The sequence below is a fragment of the Spea bombifrons genome, chromosome 11 (assembly GCF_027358695.1).
Source record: "Spea bombifrons isolate aSpeBom1 chromosome 11, aSpeBom1.2.pri, whole genome shotgun sequence".
Taxonomy (NCBI): Eukaryota; Metazoa; Chordata; class Amphibia; order Anura; family Pelobatidae; genus Spea; species Spea bombifrons.
In genome coordinates, this window is record NC_071097.1 from 28,695,253 (window position 1) to 28,713,055 (window position 17,803).

At 39.4% G+C, this 17,803-nt stretch overlaps 1 protein-coding gene across 2 annotated transcripts in view; it reads right to left on the reverse strand.

Annotated features, from left to right (window-relative positions):
• ZMAT4 (zinc finger matrin-type 4) overlaps positions 1 to 17,803 on the reverse strand; it is a 129,338-nt gene that overhangs the window by 74,239 nt on the left and 37,296 nt on the right. For both annotated transcript variants that reach the window (XM_053450051.1, XM_053450050.1), the window contains 2 exons: positions 15,519 to 15,678; positions 3,950 to 4,183 (listed from right to left, as the gene is read on the reverse strand). In XM_053450051.1, coding sequence (XP_053306026.1) covers positions 3,950 to 4,183; positions 15,519 to 15,678 — 394 coding nt within the window. The remainder of the gene's footprint in view (positions 1 to 3,949; positions 4,184 to 15,518; positions 15,679 to 17,803) is intronic.

A 17,803-nucleotide genomic window follows, 5' to 3' on the forward strand; every position in this document is an offset into this window, starting at 1 on the left:
ATTGACTAAAAGGTTGTCAATAATTGTGCCAGACATATATTTAACGGTTTTTATTTATTTTGGATAAACCTGTGTTGTGTTTGTAATTAATTCTATTCTTTATCATTCTGTAATTTGATATATTTTTTGTCACCTGGACTGAAGATATATATACGGTGTAGTAACCGACTTCTACCGTTATGGATTATTATGTCATTGTGAGACTATATACACAATAAGATATCAATATACAGCTTGGAATAGTATTGTTTTTAAATGTTTGCTATTTGTTAAGCTTATCTTATGCCACGGCCACAGATTTTAAATTTGCGTATGTTAAATTTATACCGAGGTGTGCAGATTTGGACTGCGCTTCATACATGTAGTTCATTGACTTCTGTGTAAAAGCTTTTCTGACCAAGGCTACAGGATTAGAGAGCATGCAAAGAGAAATTACCAGCAAAGGTGTGATGGGAAGGCTACATTTGTTATAAGTAGTCTATTATAAAGGTTCTTCCCAGAACCTATATTTTTGCCAATATATTATATATAATTCTAAAATACCTGAGATCTATACTTGCTTGTATTAAAAAAAGAAAATATGACACATAGTTCTTTTTCAAATGCACAGAAAATCCGATTCTCATATAAATACATCCCGTGGGCATTGTGGGCAGGGATTGTTTATGGGATTTAGAGCCTAATATTGCAAATAATAACTGTTGCATACCTTATTCCATTCTTAATATACTTTTATTCGATTTTCTCCCTACATGTTAAGGGAAATCACGGTAATGTTAAATATAAAGAGATTTGGTTTCAGTCTTCTCTTCCATAAGACATGGGGTCTGTGTCAATGTAGATATCGATTATATGTATTGATCTCGGATTCACCCACATCCTTTGTGTTCTAAATATATTCGCCGTCCTTAAACCAAAAGAAATATAATGACAGGACATTGTATCTCCTAACGAATGCATTCATCCATGTATGCACAGGAAGCCGCACAGATGCTTCAGCTGCAATTCCGCACGTTTTCACAACTACATTCCATAAATTCAAATAGCCTGATGTATCAACATGATCGTGTTTGTTACTAAAATATCAACCAGATAACAAGGCAGCTGATTCGTCTTTTACCAGATGCTTGCAGATAAACTGATAAAATATGTCAGCAGAAATTAAATTATGCATTTCTAAATAGCCAGTCACTTAGCTGTTGTTTTTATGACCGGTGCACTGAACACAATCATAGTTTGGAGTACAGTTGAAGAGGAAAAAAAATGGAAGAGAAGGCACCACTAACAACCCGTAGGGCAAATTTGGCCCTTTTCTTGGAAGACTTGGCTAGGAACCCTCAGCAGACCCCAGTGACTACCAGCAAGGAAATCAACTTGTCCGCTGGCTACATGGATTTATGGACACTCAAAAAAGCATGAGAATAGCTAGACCAAGAATGGACAATGTCTTAATACCCTGCCCTATGGTGCATCCCCACTCAGGAGTGTCTCAAATTGTAAAACATTTGTTCCATTACAGAAGTAAAATCAGCATATCAGACTAATCGTTCAAACACGGCCAGTACAGAGATGGACTGAAAGGCAAATTTCCTCCGCGTGAGAGAGGCAACAACCCCAGGCATCAGTCCTAAAGATCCTCATCTAAACTGATCTACCTGATTCTATCCTATTTCTAGCAGCTGCACCTACAATTTATGGGTACAACTTAGTAATTAATGTTTTTTTGGGATCATTTTATTTTTACTATGTTTTGAGCTACATCTTCTATTGTATCAACCCGACAAACTTTTAAATTAAAAACAAGCTGAAACTGGATGAGATCATTTATTACATACTCAGCAGGATATATATTAACAGCAGATGTCATGGCTTTGTAAATTAAAATTACACACTTGTGGCTTCACACATTCTTGCTGAATGCTTCTTGATCTCATTAAAGGTGATGCTAGTTTAGATGTTTTTTTCTTTTAAATATTGTTTTTTTTTGTCATCAGGAAGGGATTCTACATTACGGTTAAATAAATATCCAGCTTAGCCCCGGCAGTTGATGTTTCAGTGATGCAGCTTACGTGTCAAAGGGAACTGTAATTTCTATACTCATGGTGGCCAAGTGCAAAGAGAAAATTGGATCACTGTAAGAAATGAAAGGTGAATAAATCATCTTAACTAACACTGAAGACTCTAACCTGGTTTGTTTCATTTTTAAAGCATTTAATTGAGATTAAAATTTTCAATTTACATCCAAATCATATCAACATATTCATAAATTGTTTTCTGTTTACTTGGCCAGCAAGGAAAAGAACTGAAATAAATTACTTATATGAGCTACTTTAAACAATCTGTTTTGCATTGCACTCAAATGCATTACATTCTGTGTTCAGCTCATTGCTGATTCTATCCTTTGTGCCAACACATTTTTTTCCAGGTATACATTATCATCCTAGATATGCCTGGGTGCAAATATTCCCTAACACAATTGTTAAAAAGATACAATTAAATGGTATTGTCGGTGAGATTAGTTGTAGCCACTTGAGCAGTAGTGCATGGAGAATGAAAACAGAATGAGAGTGCAAGAAAGGGGGACAACCAAGGTCTGAGGACAACAAAGCCAGCCCTGGCCACAATACATGTTATTTATATATTTTTTTATAGTACAGATTCTATGTGCATTGGGATGCATGAAATGCAAAGCTAGCCCTTGTTGAAAATGATCAAATACTCCAAGAAAAATCATAACAGTGATTAAAAACACCCAAGCTTTTAAAAAAAATCAAGAAAATACTGGGTTCCATAGAATGTTAACAAGACTAAGATGTTTTGATTAAAAATCATTTTTTGCACTAAAAGAAAAAGCTGCTGCACATTTTTGATATTTATAAAAATAAATACATTTTACTTTGATAGGTAAGAGTTAATGATGCGAGTGCGATCATAACACAAAATTCAATTAATAAACTGCCACATCAGCTTAGAAATGAAAACGCCAGCAAAATGGTATTGACTTAAATAGAACAGTAGACGGAGTGGAATTGTCTCATACGGTTAAAGAAAACTTAATACAATGTCATTTGTCACTTTGTAACTTTATTACAATTCAAGTAAACTGTAAAATGATAGTGCCATATCAAAATTAATGTATATATTTTCTGTGATGTTCTACTGGTAGTATTGAAGAAAGTGATTTTCCGTTGCGGCGGCAACCCACCTCAAATATTAAACACGATCTACATATTTAAAGCTAGTGTCTGACCTTGAAGACCAGGTAAAGTGAGTAAAACCATTAAAGAACAAGAAAGAGGTCTAAATCCATGCTGGCTGCATCACAGAGATACCCATTTGCTAGGTTTAATTATTACTGACCTACGGGGCAGAGATATTTCACTTATTCATACTTATTTCACTAGGGCATATGCTTTCTGTACGTTAAACATACTAATGGGGATGTTTAATTGGGGCCAAGCCACAGAAGCCATTCCATGACTGTGACATATTGCATTTCATTACATGAGATATGGCTTTCTCATATTTGCTTTCTTCCCCCCCCCCAGCCGCCATCTTTCTAATTTAATGGGCTCTGGTAATGAATCTGGTTAGTCAGTAAATGCATGTTTTAATATATGGTGTCGTTTGTATATCATACTCCAAATTCATTTTCATGACAGCTAAATTTAGTATTTGATTACAGCAGCCACCCGCATGAATTCAAGGGTATAGCTTTAGCGATCCCCATAAAACAAGTGTGGTGAGAGAGCTGGGGAAGCAGCATGCGTTGAGCCGTGTTTCACACCAGCTGTACTTATAAGACTCACACTTTAGTGCCATAGTGTCAATCCTATATACAGTCATAAGTCTTGGGAACCCAACAGGCAGGGAAACATCTGCATGAAATAGTAACATCTGCCAATGCAGTGCATTCTAGAACTTGTTACTGGTAACAAAAATCACTGACCTTCCAATGCTTCGGAGTCCAGGGTTTCACCAAGCCTTTGTAAAAGTTTAGCCCTTGCCGCATTCTTTTTGTGCTTTTTCCCTTCATAGTGCTGCTGTGCCATTAATGGGTTATTAAACCACGCTCGGCAGAGGTCACAAAATTTTTTAGACTCATTTCCAATATTTATGCTCCAGAGAGTATCTTCTTCCTGGAGCGTTAGGTCTGGTTCATCTGGGGTCTCCAGAACAGGTTCTAAAAAAAGAAAAAAAAATCACACAGTTTATGGGTACATTAGTAACTGAATGTAACAAACTTTTGAGCATGTCTGTACTTAATTGGCAACTGGCTGATAAAGACAGATTTGAGGGCTGATTATTTCCTGTTCTTTATCTGAGCAAGTGAAGTGTATCAGTTGCCAGGAAAGAGCTTAAAACTATTTTTTTTTTTTATTTCTAGGCCCATAAATAATGTGTTTTTTTGTCTTATATTATTTGCTGCCATATTGATCTAGTTTGCTGGAGTGTAAAACCACTGAAGCATAAGCTAAAATAGTCACGTCAACTCTCTCAGAAGCTCCCAAAACTTTATTGCAGTGTAAAGTTACAAAATCTAGATTCATTTATTTTGTGCTAAGAATGGTACCAATTGTGAAGCAAAATAAATAAATAAATACTGAACATGAACTGCATTTTATTTGTATATTTTAACTGAAGTTCATGGTTTACAAAGCCATAAGTTGAAAGTGCAAATCAGAACAAGACATTTGTGCCTTTGTTAAAATGTTACCAAAAGGTGATTTCTGTAAAAAATAAAAAGGGGGACAACCAGGGTCTGAGGACACCAAAGCCAGCCCCATAAGTGAGACAATCAGGTTCCTTTGACATTGGACTCTGACAAACCCAGTAAATTTCCAGACTAGCTGACCAGAAACTGTCACTCTTCTACTTTGTATGAGTGCCAAAAAGGGCAAAGCTGGATCAGAAAGGCAGGGCTATAACACACAGGGTGTTCCTGGCTGCTACTGCACAAGAATACACATGGGTGCTGTGCAAAGACAAACGCCAAATTATCTTACATGCACATAAATTCGCCCTGAAATCCCAGCAATCAACTATCATTTCACCAACAGATTCCCCTGGTAAACCCAGAAAGTTCCCATATAGAAAAGGGAAAAGATATTCCCCTATCTCCAAAAACGGGTGCAAAGTCGCAATTTCCACCGAAGATCATCTCTCACAGGAAAAACCCTGTTCTTCAGAGAGTTTCCTCTGATCGTGAGATTATCAAATGACTGCTCCTGACATCACTTGAACTTGAAAAAAACCTCATTGTGAGGTCGAAACGTTGGTTTTTTTGTCTCAATAAATCTGCCTGACGCTGGAACTCTTGAGTGCCTGGAGCCTTTATTTACCTTCTCCTCCTGACATCACAACACAAAGTTTCCAAAAATATTGCATTCAACAAGAAGTCCACAAGAAGCTTAGGTTTTCCACAAGAAAAGCAGATTTAATGCTTTAATGCTGATTAATGCTTGCTTCCACAGTAATTCCATCTCCAACTGCCCCCAAGTATGTAAGTAATTATTAAAAAACATCAGAAACCAAAAGTGTCGCATACACACATCAAGAAGTGGACTGTGTGCCGGACAACAAACTAGAACTCAAAATCAAATAACTTCATCCAGCTGTCTTATGTTATATCTAAAGTCTATATGTGTCTGAGTAAAGGATACTTTCTTAGTCTGTACATTGCTGCTCAGAGGAACAATCCAAAATATTGACAGCACAAAAACAAGATGTTAAGCCGATTACTTTGACATTGAAGGAAATCAGACCAGTTGGCTATAAAATAAAAAAAATGCTTCTGTAAATAAATCGTGGACACATAATCATTTATCTTCCTGAAAAATGTAATGCCTCTCCCCCCCCCCCAGAACGATTCCTCGATAAATGTGTTATTAATGCACTCGGGTCTGAAAATCTTAGAATACCTCTTGAGTTCAGAGGTTTCCATTAAGTAAATCTCTTTCATCTGAATCTCGCCGGATGGCCTTGATTATTTATGATTTGATGCCTAGTCACACATGTAAATCTCCCAAGTGATGCAGGCGTGTACATCTCTCCAGAACCAGAAAAACGCTTCTTTCACCGAGTGAAGAATTTCCCAGTTCAATCTAATGGTTTGATGGTAATGAATAAGTCTTCTTTCAAAGCTATGTCACTTTACACCACGTTATTCCATCACTCTACTTAAACATGTGCATGTAGTAATGAATGTATATAAAATAGTACAACAACATGGGTTACAGGGTGCAGGGCTGCGAGTCAAGTGGTCTGGGGGATTCCCACTTCCTTGAGGTCCATTGTGGTGATTGGTCTCCTTCCTTTCTTCTTTGGTAGTCTGAGAAAATAGAGACAAGGGCACCTAGTAGGGATATCATATGGGAGAATACGTCCACAAAAGGTGAGGCTAGCTGTCAGAGGAAGCAGGGCTAGCCATGTATTGAGTGGGGTTTGCCATTCATGAGTTGGGCTAGCTACTCAAATGCATAGCCCCATGAAGTCTTAGGTGGGTAGGGAATATGAGGATAAATGGGCAGGGAGTAAGCATCGCCAAACGCTGCCCCTCTGACCCGAGAAAGCCGTGCTTCACCTGGAGACTCTGGGTCAAACCTAGAGACTTCCCCGGTACGATGAGGAGGCGGAAAACACTTGTGTTCCATTGGAGATACACATTTTCTATCTCTGGCAAGTTGTTTCAAGAATATGTGGGACAGAAACACTACTTTCCTGAACAATATTAAATAGGAAATCTGCAGTCTCCATAGTTTATATCTGCTGTTAAATTATACAGCGCTACTAATAACAGGCGAAAACCCACAAGATAATTATACATTCATACCTCTGTCCCGAATAGCAGCTCTCCACGTACTTTCACATATCTTCCTCAAACTAGTTGAACATTTACATGAATTTACATTGACTATGTCTCCAGTTTTATTTTAATGAGAATAATTCAAATCCATATTTCAAGAGTTAGACAGACACAGCTTGTACATGCAATAAATGATTACAGAATGTAACATCTTATCTGACATCAGAGTAAATATCGCTCAGATCCAAAATATAGGCAAAAATGGTCATTCCAAAACTGAAACCAGAAACAAAATAACCAGAAAAAGCAAATACAAATATGGGGAAAAAAGTCTTATTTCTTTCCCAGATTTGCATTTAAAATGTACACTTTGAATAGGATTATTTTGCAAATATTTTGTGCAAACTTTGTATTAAGCTTTTGTAAACAGATTTATTTTTTTACCATCAGAAAACATACAGAAAGAAATGCTGTAATTAAACAAATTACACTTAATAGGTGGGTAAAACAGAATTAAAAGTATTTTCATTGTTTTTTGTGTAGAAGTACATATTTAATAAAAGAATAAAAAAATACATTTTTAAATTCTAGAATTCGCTACAGCCAATAATCGTTCCTACTGGGAGTAAGAAAGCAATTTTGATGTCAGACAAATTCCAACAAACCTGTCCATATTTTAGCATTTATCAAGAGCTCCAAGTAAGTGATTACCCTAAATCTGGCAAATGAAACCAAAAAAAAACCAAAAAAAAACAGGTAATTCATTGGGATTTACTTACATGTGTTGGTGATTTGTTGTCAGAGGGAACATTTACTGTTTAACAATTTTTTATTATTTTTTCAGTGCAGAAAAAAAAAACAGTACATTATTGTACAAAAGGTGACAGAATGAACGTTGTTGTACGCAGGTTGAATGTCATACTTACAGGAAACATTTAATCTTTATAACCCAAGTGTTAAGAACATACTCTACAGAAATCACAGCTCATAGCAGCTAATATAATCCCCGCAAACAAAGTCTATAGGAGTTAACTCTTTCCTTGTGTGGTTATTACTGTCTCTCAATTAGGCAATGCCCCCATCCCAGATTGTACAAGGAGGAGGAGGAGAGGACAAACGCTGATGAGAGACGAATAGAGCAAATCCTACATAAACAGTTAAATCTATTTTTTATGATTGAACTATGCGTTTTGCAGGGCATAATGCTGTTATGTGGGTAACTATAATTAATATTTCAATTCATCTAACATGCTGTATGGATGAAATGAAAAAAAAATTAAACTATCCTCCATCAGCCCCTGTCCACCTTAATTACACCTAACTATCCCAAGTAGGTCATTAACAGCTGGAGAGCTACCAGTTGGATACCCCTTATTGGCACCAAGAGGCAAAATGGCAGTGTTCAATTGATTCAAGCCAACTTCATTATTGTCACATTTGGCAGTTACTTAAAATTAAACATCTGCCAAAATGAAGCTAGAGAATTATGCCAAAAGTCCAATTTGGCGGGCAGTCATTTTGGCCCTAAATAAATATACTTGTAGTGCCTTAATGTGATGACCCCAAAACATACTCGGTAATCTGCATTACTTTTTGCTAAACAGTTTTGTGGTACAATGCCGTCAATTAAACACAAAATCAAATATGTCCTCCTTGCAAAAAGCGCCCACCCTACCAAATTGTATAGCACATATCCACTACCCTCGACAGACATTTCCCGGCTCACATATACATCAACTCGGATTAACACTCTGGACCAGAGGGCTGTGAAGATGTAATGAGAAAATAAATGCGTTTGAAGCTGTACCTGTACACAAGAAAAAAAAAAAAGTCACGTTTCTGCTACACCGCTCTGTAACTGACATGAAATAAGCATTTTTTACGTACAGTGTTTCCATTTTATCATATGGCTAATTTATCACGTACAAATGGGTACTGTCTAGATCTGCATTAACGCTTGGGATCTTAATTTCAACCGTACGGTGCTGTGTGTGAAATTACCGCGTTTTCAGAAGTGGATATTTCTGGTAGGATATAAAGAGGGTGCAGACATGATCTGTGTAATTCCTGCTAATCAGATCTCATTTCAGTTGGTCCTATGCCACTTTACATCGGCATCAGGCTCGGAAACGTAATCAAATGTGAAGCTAAAGTTTGCCCTTCATAAGGAAACACTAGATAAAAAAAAAAAAAACCTTATGTCCTTGGGGTGGATTTCTTCTGTCACTTTGATTTGCTCCTTTAAAGCAAATAAAAGCACCCTGGAACAATTTCATGCTCAAGGCCAGTAAAGCCCCCAGTCATAAGGTCAGCCTCATAAACAATGTCATAGCGGGATTCTATTATTATATAAAGCGCCAAACAAGATGGGGATTTTCAGTAAGCAGCTAAGCAAATATTATTAGCTAACATTTGTACAATTGTTTCCGTACCCATTTAAGCAATATTTCTCATAAAATAGACCACATCGACAGGGCTGTAGGAAATACATTTTCTACATCTAACATGTAATAACGCTTCCGTGGCCGACCTCTACAAAAGTACAAAAGGGTTCTTTTTTTTGACCTCGCTTCAAAGCTCATGAAATCCATTTTGAAAATCAACCCTTAGAGGAACTCTCCACCACAATTCAAACAAATGGCAGGCTCACATCTTTCATAAACTGTTTCATGATGCCCAAAGATATACAAACGATGAAAGGGAAAGCCCACAGATATACAAAGGAGTACTGCTACCTTCTTTCAAACATGTCAATTGTACCATTATTAAGATTTATTGTACCTCTGTTCCATAAGATTCTGTGCTAAAATTCCTGACACGCTGGTAAATCGAGCAAGTGATTAATTAAGGCTCTAATACACAATGTGTAATGGTGCTTACAGTATAAAATTAGCAACATACACTGATCAGCCATAACATTGTGACCACTGACAGGTGAAGTGAATTAGGGCTGCAACTAACGATTATTTTAATAATCGATTAATCGGCCGATTATTTTTTCGATTAATCGATTAATCGGATAAAAAAAAACAATATGCAAATTTTTCGTTTATTTAAAAGAATTTAATGAACTGGATGTTAAAAAACAACTTAAAATTTACATTAACATTCTTATTTTGTTATGATGTAATAAAAAACAATATTTTCAAAGTACAAGAACCCAAACACAATATTTATGAAACAAAATAACCCCAAACATTCTGAAAAGAGGTGGACTATTACTGTTCAAGAAACTTTGCCCCAGCACTTTGCACTTTGCACCCAGCACTTTGCACCCAGCACTTTGCACCCAGCCCTGGCACTTTGCACCCAGCACTTTGCACCCAGCACTTTGCACCCAGCACTTTGCCCCAGCCCTGGCACTTTGCATCCAGCACTTTGCACCCAGCATTCAGCACTTTGCACCAGCACTTTGCACTTTGCACCCAGCCCTGGCACTTTGCACCCAGCCCTGGCACTTTGCACCCAGCACTGGCACTTTGCACCCAGCACTGGCACTTTGCACCCAGCACTTTGCACTGTGCCCCTGCACCCAGTCTCTAACTCTGCCCTGCACCCAGCCCTGCCCCCACATTCTGCCCTGCCCCCACACTCACACTCTGCCCTGCACCCACTCTGCCCTGCACCCACACTCACACCCTGCCCTGCATCCCCACCCCCACTCTGCCCTGCACCCAGTCTCCCACTCTGCTCTGCACCCACACTCACACCCTGCATCCCCACCCCCACTCTGCCCTGCACCCAGTCTCCTGCCCTGCACCCCCCACCCCCACTCTGCCCTGCACCCCCACCCCCACTCTGCCCTGCACCCACACTCACGAACCGCTCTGTGCGAATGGAGCCACTCGCACAGAGCGAACCGCTCTGTGCGAATGGAGCCACTCGCACAGAGCGAACCGCTCTGTGCGAATGGAGCCACTCGCACAGAGCGAACCGCTCTGTGCGAATGGAGCCACTCGCACAGAGCGAACCGCTCTGTGCGAATGGAGCCACTCGCACAGAGCGAACCGCTCTGTGCGAATGGAGCCACTCGCACAGAGCGAACCGCTCTGTGCGAGTGGAGCCACTCGCACAGAGCGAACCGCTCTGTGCGAGTGGCTCCATTCGCACAGAGCGATTCGCTCTGTGCGAGTGGCTCTGTGCGATCCGTGCACATAGACATGAAGAATACTTACCTCCGGAACGCGTCACATCCGTCACGTAGCTAAAAGAAGGCGGAGACTGCAGAGCGTGTAGCAGAAGCGGGGAACGCTCGCGGAGGTAAGTAAAAGGAGCCGAGTGCTCCAACAACGAATTGATCACTCGATTAATCGATAACGGAAATCGTTATCGATGATTTCCGTTATCGATTATTATCGATTTTATCGATTCGTTGTTTCAGCTCTAAAGTGAATAACACTGATAATCTGGTTATCATGGCACCTGTCAGGGGGTGGGATATATTAGACAGCAAGTGAACATTTATTCCTCAAAATGGATGTGTTAGAAGCAGGAACAATTGGCAAGCGTAAGAATCTGAGTGACTTTGACAAGAGCCAAATTGTGATGGCGAGACGACTGGGTCAGAGCATCTCCAAAACTACAGCTCTTATGAGCTGTTCCCGGTCTGCAGTGGTCAGTATCTATCAAAAGTGCTCCAAGGAAGGAAAAGCGGCAAACCAGGAAAAGGGTCATGGGTGGCCAAGGCTCATTGATGCACATGGGGGGGGCGGAGGCTGGCCTGTGTGGCCAAATCCAACAGACGAGCTACTGTAGCCCAAATTGCTGAAAATGTAATGCTGGTTCTGATAGAAAGGTGTCAGAACACACAGTGCATCGCAGTATGCATATGGGGCTGCGTAGCTGCAGACCAGTCAGGGTGTCCATGCGGACCCCTGAACGCTGCCTAAAGCGCCTACAGTGGACATATGAGCATAAGAAAAGGACCACGGAGCAATGGAAGAAGGTGGTCTGGTCTGATGAATCACATTTTCTTTTACATCACGTGGATGGCCAGGTGCGTCGTTTACCTGGAGGACACATGGCACCAGGATGCATCCATGGAGGCCCCACCTTGTAACAACAGGACTTGCCGCCAACATTTTGGTGCCAGATACCACAGCACACCTTCAGAGGTCTAGTGGATTCCATGCCTTGACGGGTCAGGTCTGTTGTGACGATAAAATGGGGACCTACACAATATTAGGCAGGTGTTCATAATGTTTTGGCTGATCAGTGTATATGTACATAGCACCTAATTGAATATTTCTTAATAAAACACAAACCACAAACTAAATGCTAAAAAGCAAAGAGGTATTACTAATCAAATGCCCTTGATGAATTGATCATCAGCAAGTGTGACCACCTCTATAAAAGCCAAAATTCTAGCAGTTTTCTGGTCTGGAGCATTCAGGTGTGTGTTAACACAATGCCTAGGAAATGCATCAGCAATGATCTTAGAGAAGCAATTGTTTCTGGCTATCAATCTGGGTTATAAGGCCATTTCCAAACTATTTAAAGTCCATCATTCTACAGTGAGAAAGATTATTGCCAATCTTCCTAGGAGTGGAGATCCCAGCAAATGCACCCAAAGGTCAAGCTGTGCAATGCTCATAAAAATTGCAAAAAACCCAAGAATTACATCTCAGACTCTACAGGCCTCAGTTAGCATGCTAGAAAAGACTGAACAAATATAGTTTGTTTGGAAGGGTTTCTAGGAGAAAACCTCTTCTTTAAAAAGAATATGGGAGCAAGGCTTAGGTTTGCAGAGTCACATCTGAACAAACTACAATACTTCTGGAACAATGTCCTTTGGACACATGAGACCAAAGTGGCGATGTTTAGTCACGTTTGCCTTAAACCAAACACAACATATCAGCAGAAATACCTCATACCAACTGTCAAGCACTGTGGTAGGGGGTGATGATTTGGGCTTGTTTTGCAGCCACAGGATTTGGGATGCATGCAGTCATTGAGTCGACCGTGAACTCTCTGCATAACATAGTATTCTAGAGTCAAATGTGAGGCCATCTGTCTGACAGCTAAAGCTTGGTTGAAATTGGGTCATGCCACAGGACAATGATCCCAAGCATACCAACAAATCAACAAATAAATATCCGCAGACCTTAAGTAACTAAGGAAAGTAGAGTGGGACAAAAACTCCTCCACGACGATGTGAGAGATAAAGTCATACAGAAAATTATTACTTCAAGTTATTGCTGCTAAAGGTGGTTCTGGAAGCTATTGAGTCATAAAGTGTACTTCGGTTTTCACCCATGGCTTCTCCATTTTGACTTTATGTTTTTTGTGATATTTGATGGATGGAGGATCTATTACCAACCTATTGAGTTTTTTAATTTGATTTAATAAAAGCTATTTTTTAATCATATTTTTTTCTCTTTAGGTTATCGGCTTTATTTTTGTTGAACAAATCATGTTCCGTAGATAAACCAGTACCATAACTCCAATGGTTGCTATAGTGATTGCATTTACAGCTTTTTAAAAGAATAATAGTTATATGACTATGTGCATCATACACATTTCTTGTTATAGCAGTAATATAGTGACCCTGACCTTTGAACCCTTGTTCTTTTATTCCTTCAGATGATATGTTTCTATTAAAAAGCCCAGCATTGTGGTTCATCTCAAGAACTGGAATTTCAATGGAAAATACCGTTGCTCCCACTGACCCTGATTATCTAATTTCCAAGCCTGCCCGGCAAGTAGCTCACATCTCTCTTCTAAACTTTCCTAAAATATAAATGCAGCACATTTTAATGTCAGCTTTGTCAGCAGTTCCAGGAGGGAATTAAGGAGGGGAGGTGACAAAGAGCAAATGAAAAAGTAAAACGCTTGAGAAAAAAGCCAATAACCAACATGAAACTGAGAAGCTGTTGAAAAACTCCCAGAAATGAGAAGAAAGGGTAAATATGTGTGGGTATGTGAGATAATGCCATCAAACACTGTGAGAGAGGAGGGTGTAGTTTGACTGGTGTTCTTTATTTTGTGGGTCTACTTTATGTTTTTTCTTCTATAACTTTGTTGAAATAATGCTCCGTAGGCATAAAGGAAAAAGCATTGGCAGAGAACAGTGCAGTGAAATTACATCAGCTTTTCGGATAGAAACTGCAGGTGCAATAAACCAGCTTTAGTGGAAGTAATTAACACATAACTGTGTTAAGAGATGATCAAAATATTATAATAATGTTTGAGAACAATTTAAAGACACACTTTTTCAATTTTCCAGGCTGCACCATTTAATTTGATATGCTGAGATCTTTCTAAATGAGCTGACCTTGAGGCTCTTTAAATTTTAACCCTTTAATAACCTTTAGTAAAGATTATATGCAGTGACTCGACATGTGTTACCCACATGGCTCTACCAATTTATGGCTTTATCAATCATAAAATACTGGTAGCAAAAGCACCAGTTGGGAGTCTTATATATGATCACAGCAGTGTGTAATAGGAAGGAAGATGTTCCATACTGTGTGAGTCGGAGAACTACCCCTTCAATCTTCAGTAAAAAAAAAAAACCCTAAAACCCAGGGTTAAACACTAAAATCAGCCCTATTATAATTGAAGGTTGTTTTTTTTACTGCAAACCTTCAATGTGGATAAAAGAATTTTGCTAAAACTGCCGTTCTCTAGGAAATTTCCAACCTCGGTCACTTCAAACATGCTCTGTTACAACACTAAGAAATTGTGAAATTTTTTTTCACGAATTGGGAGTTACATAGCATCTACTTTTTTTTTACCCTTATAAGGAAAATGTATGTTTTTGTTGTTCCACAGTCTTCTAAATGTGCTTTTGTTGTTGAAACATATATTTCTCTATAATGCTTCTGCACCTTTCTTGTTATGGGTTTCTCACTAAGCTTCCTATTTTACACTGAATATTTATATGTGTTTTACAAAGAAATCCTAACAAAGAACTCAAACAATGAAACAAACAAGTGCTAAGTGTGGGAAATATGGCAGAGAGATGCCAAGTTGCTCGGCACAGCCCAAGAACCGTCCTCATTATTTAATGATGCTGTATCGCCCACGTTTCTGCACTTGGCTATTTATTAGACATATTAATAAAAGATGTGCTCGCATTCTACATATTGAGTGCTTGTCATCCCTTCATACATATACCCAAAAAAACTTCCTATGCCTATGGCATGTAAGAAAATCGAGCACACAAGTCAAAATATACTTAAATTTTCTTTATATGGCACCGAACAGGGTATATTTTTTGGCTGGCAACCAAAGCTCTTTTCTCCGGGCCTGCATATAGAATTTGGACAACTTTGATGAGCCGGGAGGTATGTCAGTACCCAGGAACTACAATAAGTTAGCGGAACAGAAGGGGAGTACATACTAAGAAAAATAACTGAAATGGAATCTACTTGTTTAGATGAACTTGGTTGAAAAAAGCTTGAGAATTCCTGCTCTGATGTCTGTGGAATCTGTAATGAGACAAGGATCTGTCTCATTACACTTTTCTGCATGCTGGCGGGTGATGCGAAGCACCTGAAATTATGTCAATGAGCATACAGCGGTGCAAGGGAGCAGCGACTTAGTAATTTCATACTCTTTTACCAGACAGGCTGATGAAAGCTTAAGGGGTCCCCATGTTTGTATCCAGCCTACGGTCCGACAGATTTCCAATTCCGGCATTTATACATTTACAACATGCTTCTTTTGGTTGGTAAAGTAAAGGTTCCTTTAGAAGTAATGCACACATTACCTGTCTGAGCCGGTGTGTTCAGAGACTCCCCAAGCACAAGCTTCACTCTTTTAGCGTGAGTTTTGCCTTGGTAATGAGATTCAGCGACTATAGCAGATGTGAAGAACATGTTGCAAAGGGTACAGCATTTATTTTTATCCACTTCAGTCTCATCGCTTTCCTGATTAAAATACACAAGTAAATAAATTGGTTAACAATATATAACTTTTATATATTTACAACATAAAAAAAAACCATGAAACAACAATCACAGAATAGATCTAGAGTTGTCCTAATCACACCTACTCTATCTGGACAAAAGTATTGGGACACCTGGTGTGGAAGAACTTGATTGGCCCTGAGCTCAACCCCATCAAACACCTTTGGGATGAACTGGAACGGAGATTACGAGCCGAAATTTATAGTCCAACATCAATGCCTGACCTCACAAACGCTCTACTGGATGAATGGACAAAAATTCGACTACATATTAATGTCTGTGTATTTAGAATACAATGTCATAAAAGCCCATGCTGATGTAATGGTCAGGTGTCCCAATACTTTTTTTTGCAAATTACCATTCTTTCCAGGTGATGTGTCCGGCAGAAGTACCATCTAACCACTTCGGCCTTCTGAAGTTATTCTTCACTTCCGCATCTCCATGGAAAGTCACTGACCCTACAGAGGGTACAAAGACCCACTTTTCCTCGGCACGGTGCTTCCACCGAGTGCCACACGTATGAAGTATGGGCCTCTCTCCTCTCCCACACGTATGAAGTATGGGCCTCTCTCACCTCTCTCCCGGTGGAAAGTCAGTGTGATCTCTAAAATACATCTTCATTGATATATTATGATAGCCCCTTTAAGACTCCTGGATTCCATGACACAACATCTGTGTTGCCCATATAGTAAGATAGCACGCGACTTCATCAGGAATGTGTGTAAAACTATACATTCGGTCGCAAAAAAAAGCTTTCTAAAGCGTACTACGTGATCTATATTTTTATGTATTGCCTTACTATCAAAAATGGTTAATTTCTTACAAAAGGTAGAATAATATAAAAAATGCATTCACACTAAATTTACTATTAACAAAAATAATGCTTAATCTGAAGCAATAATCAGAAAATGTTAAACGTGATATATACAGAGAAATCAGAGACATATATTTAAATCAAAAAGAAACTGGAATGGCGCCAAAATACACTGCATAACACATCGACAAATTTATTTTCGGATGGCTTAGTTTGATGAGCGTTGTAATCTAATTATATTTCCACTCACAGTCTGTCTCCCTTTTCCGGTGTCCTCGGAAATTTACCTCACGGGCTCCCCAATTACCGGTGATGGGAAAAGTGTTCGTACCCAGAGACTCCTGACAGGGCTTTGTGAAGTCTGTGAGGCCTATGGGGCATTAGTGAAGTGCGCCACACAGCAGGATGCCACGCAGTCCTGCCAGCGGCCCATGAGCTTATCTCTGCTCAGTCTGTGACACACTCAACCAGATCCGTTTCAGGATTCCTGTCACACATTTCTGAGAACTCAGCGGCGGGCTGGCCTAGGAAGCAGGATCGAAGAGCCGGTCAAGGAGACGGGAACGCGGCGGTGATCTGTCACGTGACCCCACGGCAGCCAGAAAGCCATTCGGGTAAGTCAAGGGCTGATAGGGCCACTGTAGGCGAGAAGGTGCCAGCTCTCCCTCCGCTGCTAAATCTGTATGTTCCTTAAATTTCAACTCGCCATTTCTTCACACGTTGAAGTCATGTGAGGTATTCAGCCGGTACCACAGAATACTGGCCGCTCATACCCCTAACCTTACACTATACACACAACCGATGATCACACCGGCAATGTCTTCTCAATGGTCTGTGGAAGCAATTTGGTAAACCAAAGCTGTCCAATTGTGGCCCTTAACACTAAACGGAGACGGTTCTGGGCCTATGCTTTGTAGAAAAATGGAGCACCCTGTTTCTAAAGAAAGGAAAATGCACAATTTGAACCAGGAAAATGTCACTACCTTTCATTACATATTTGTGTAAATATCCCCAGAGTGGCTAATGGTCATATGGGCCATATATATATATATATATATATAAATATATATATATATATATATATATATATATATGTGTGTGTATATGTAATCTAGACGTTTAGCCGTTGCCTTTGCATTATTTATTCCTATCTGTATACGGCTAAGTGAGCTAATCTGTTCATGAATGATGCCTCGGTTTATTGAAGCAACATTCAGTCTGGATTATTGCCTCGGTTATAAAGATAAATCTGGAGAAGGTGCGAAAATTACG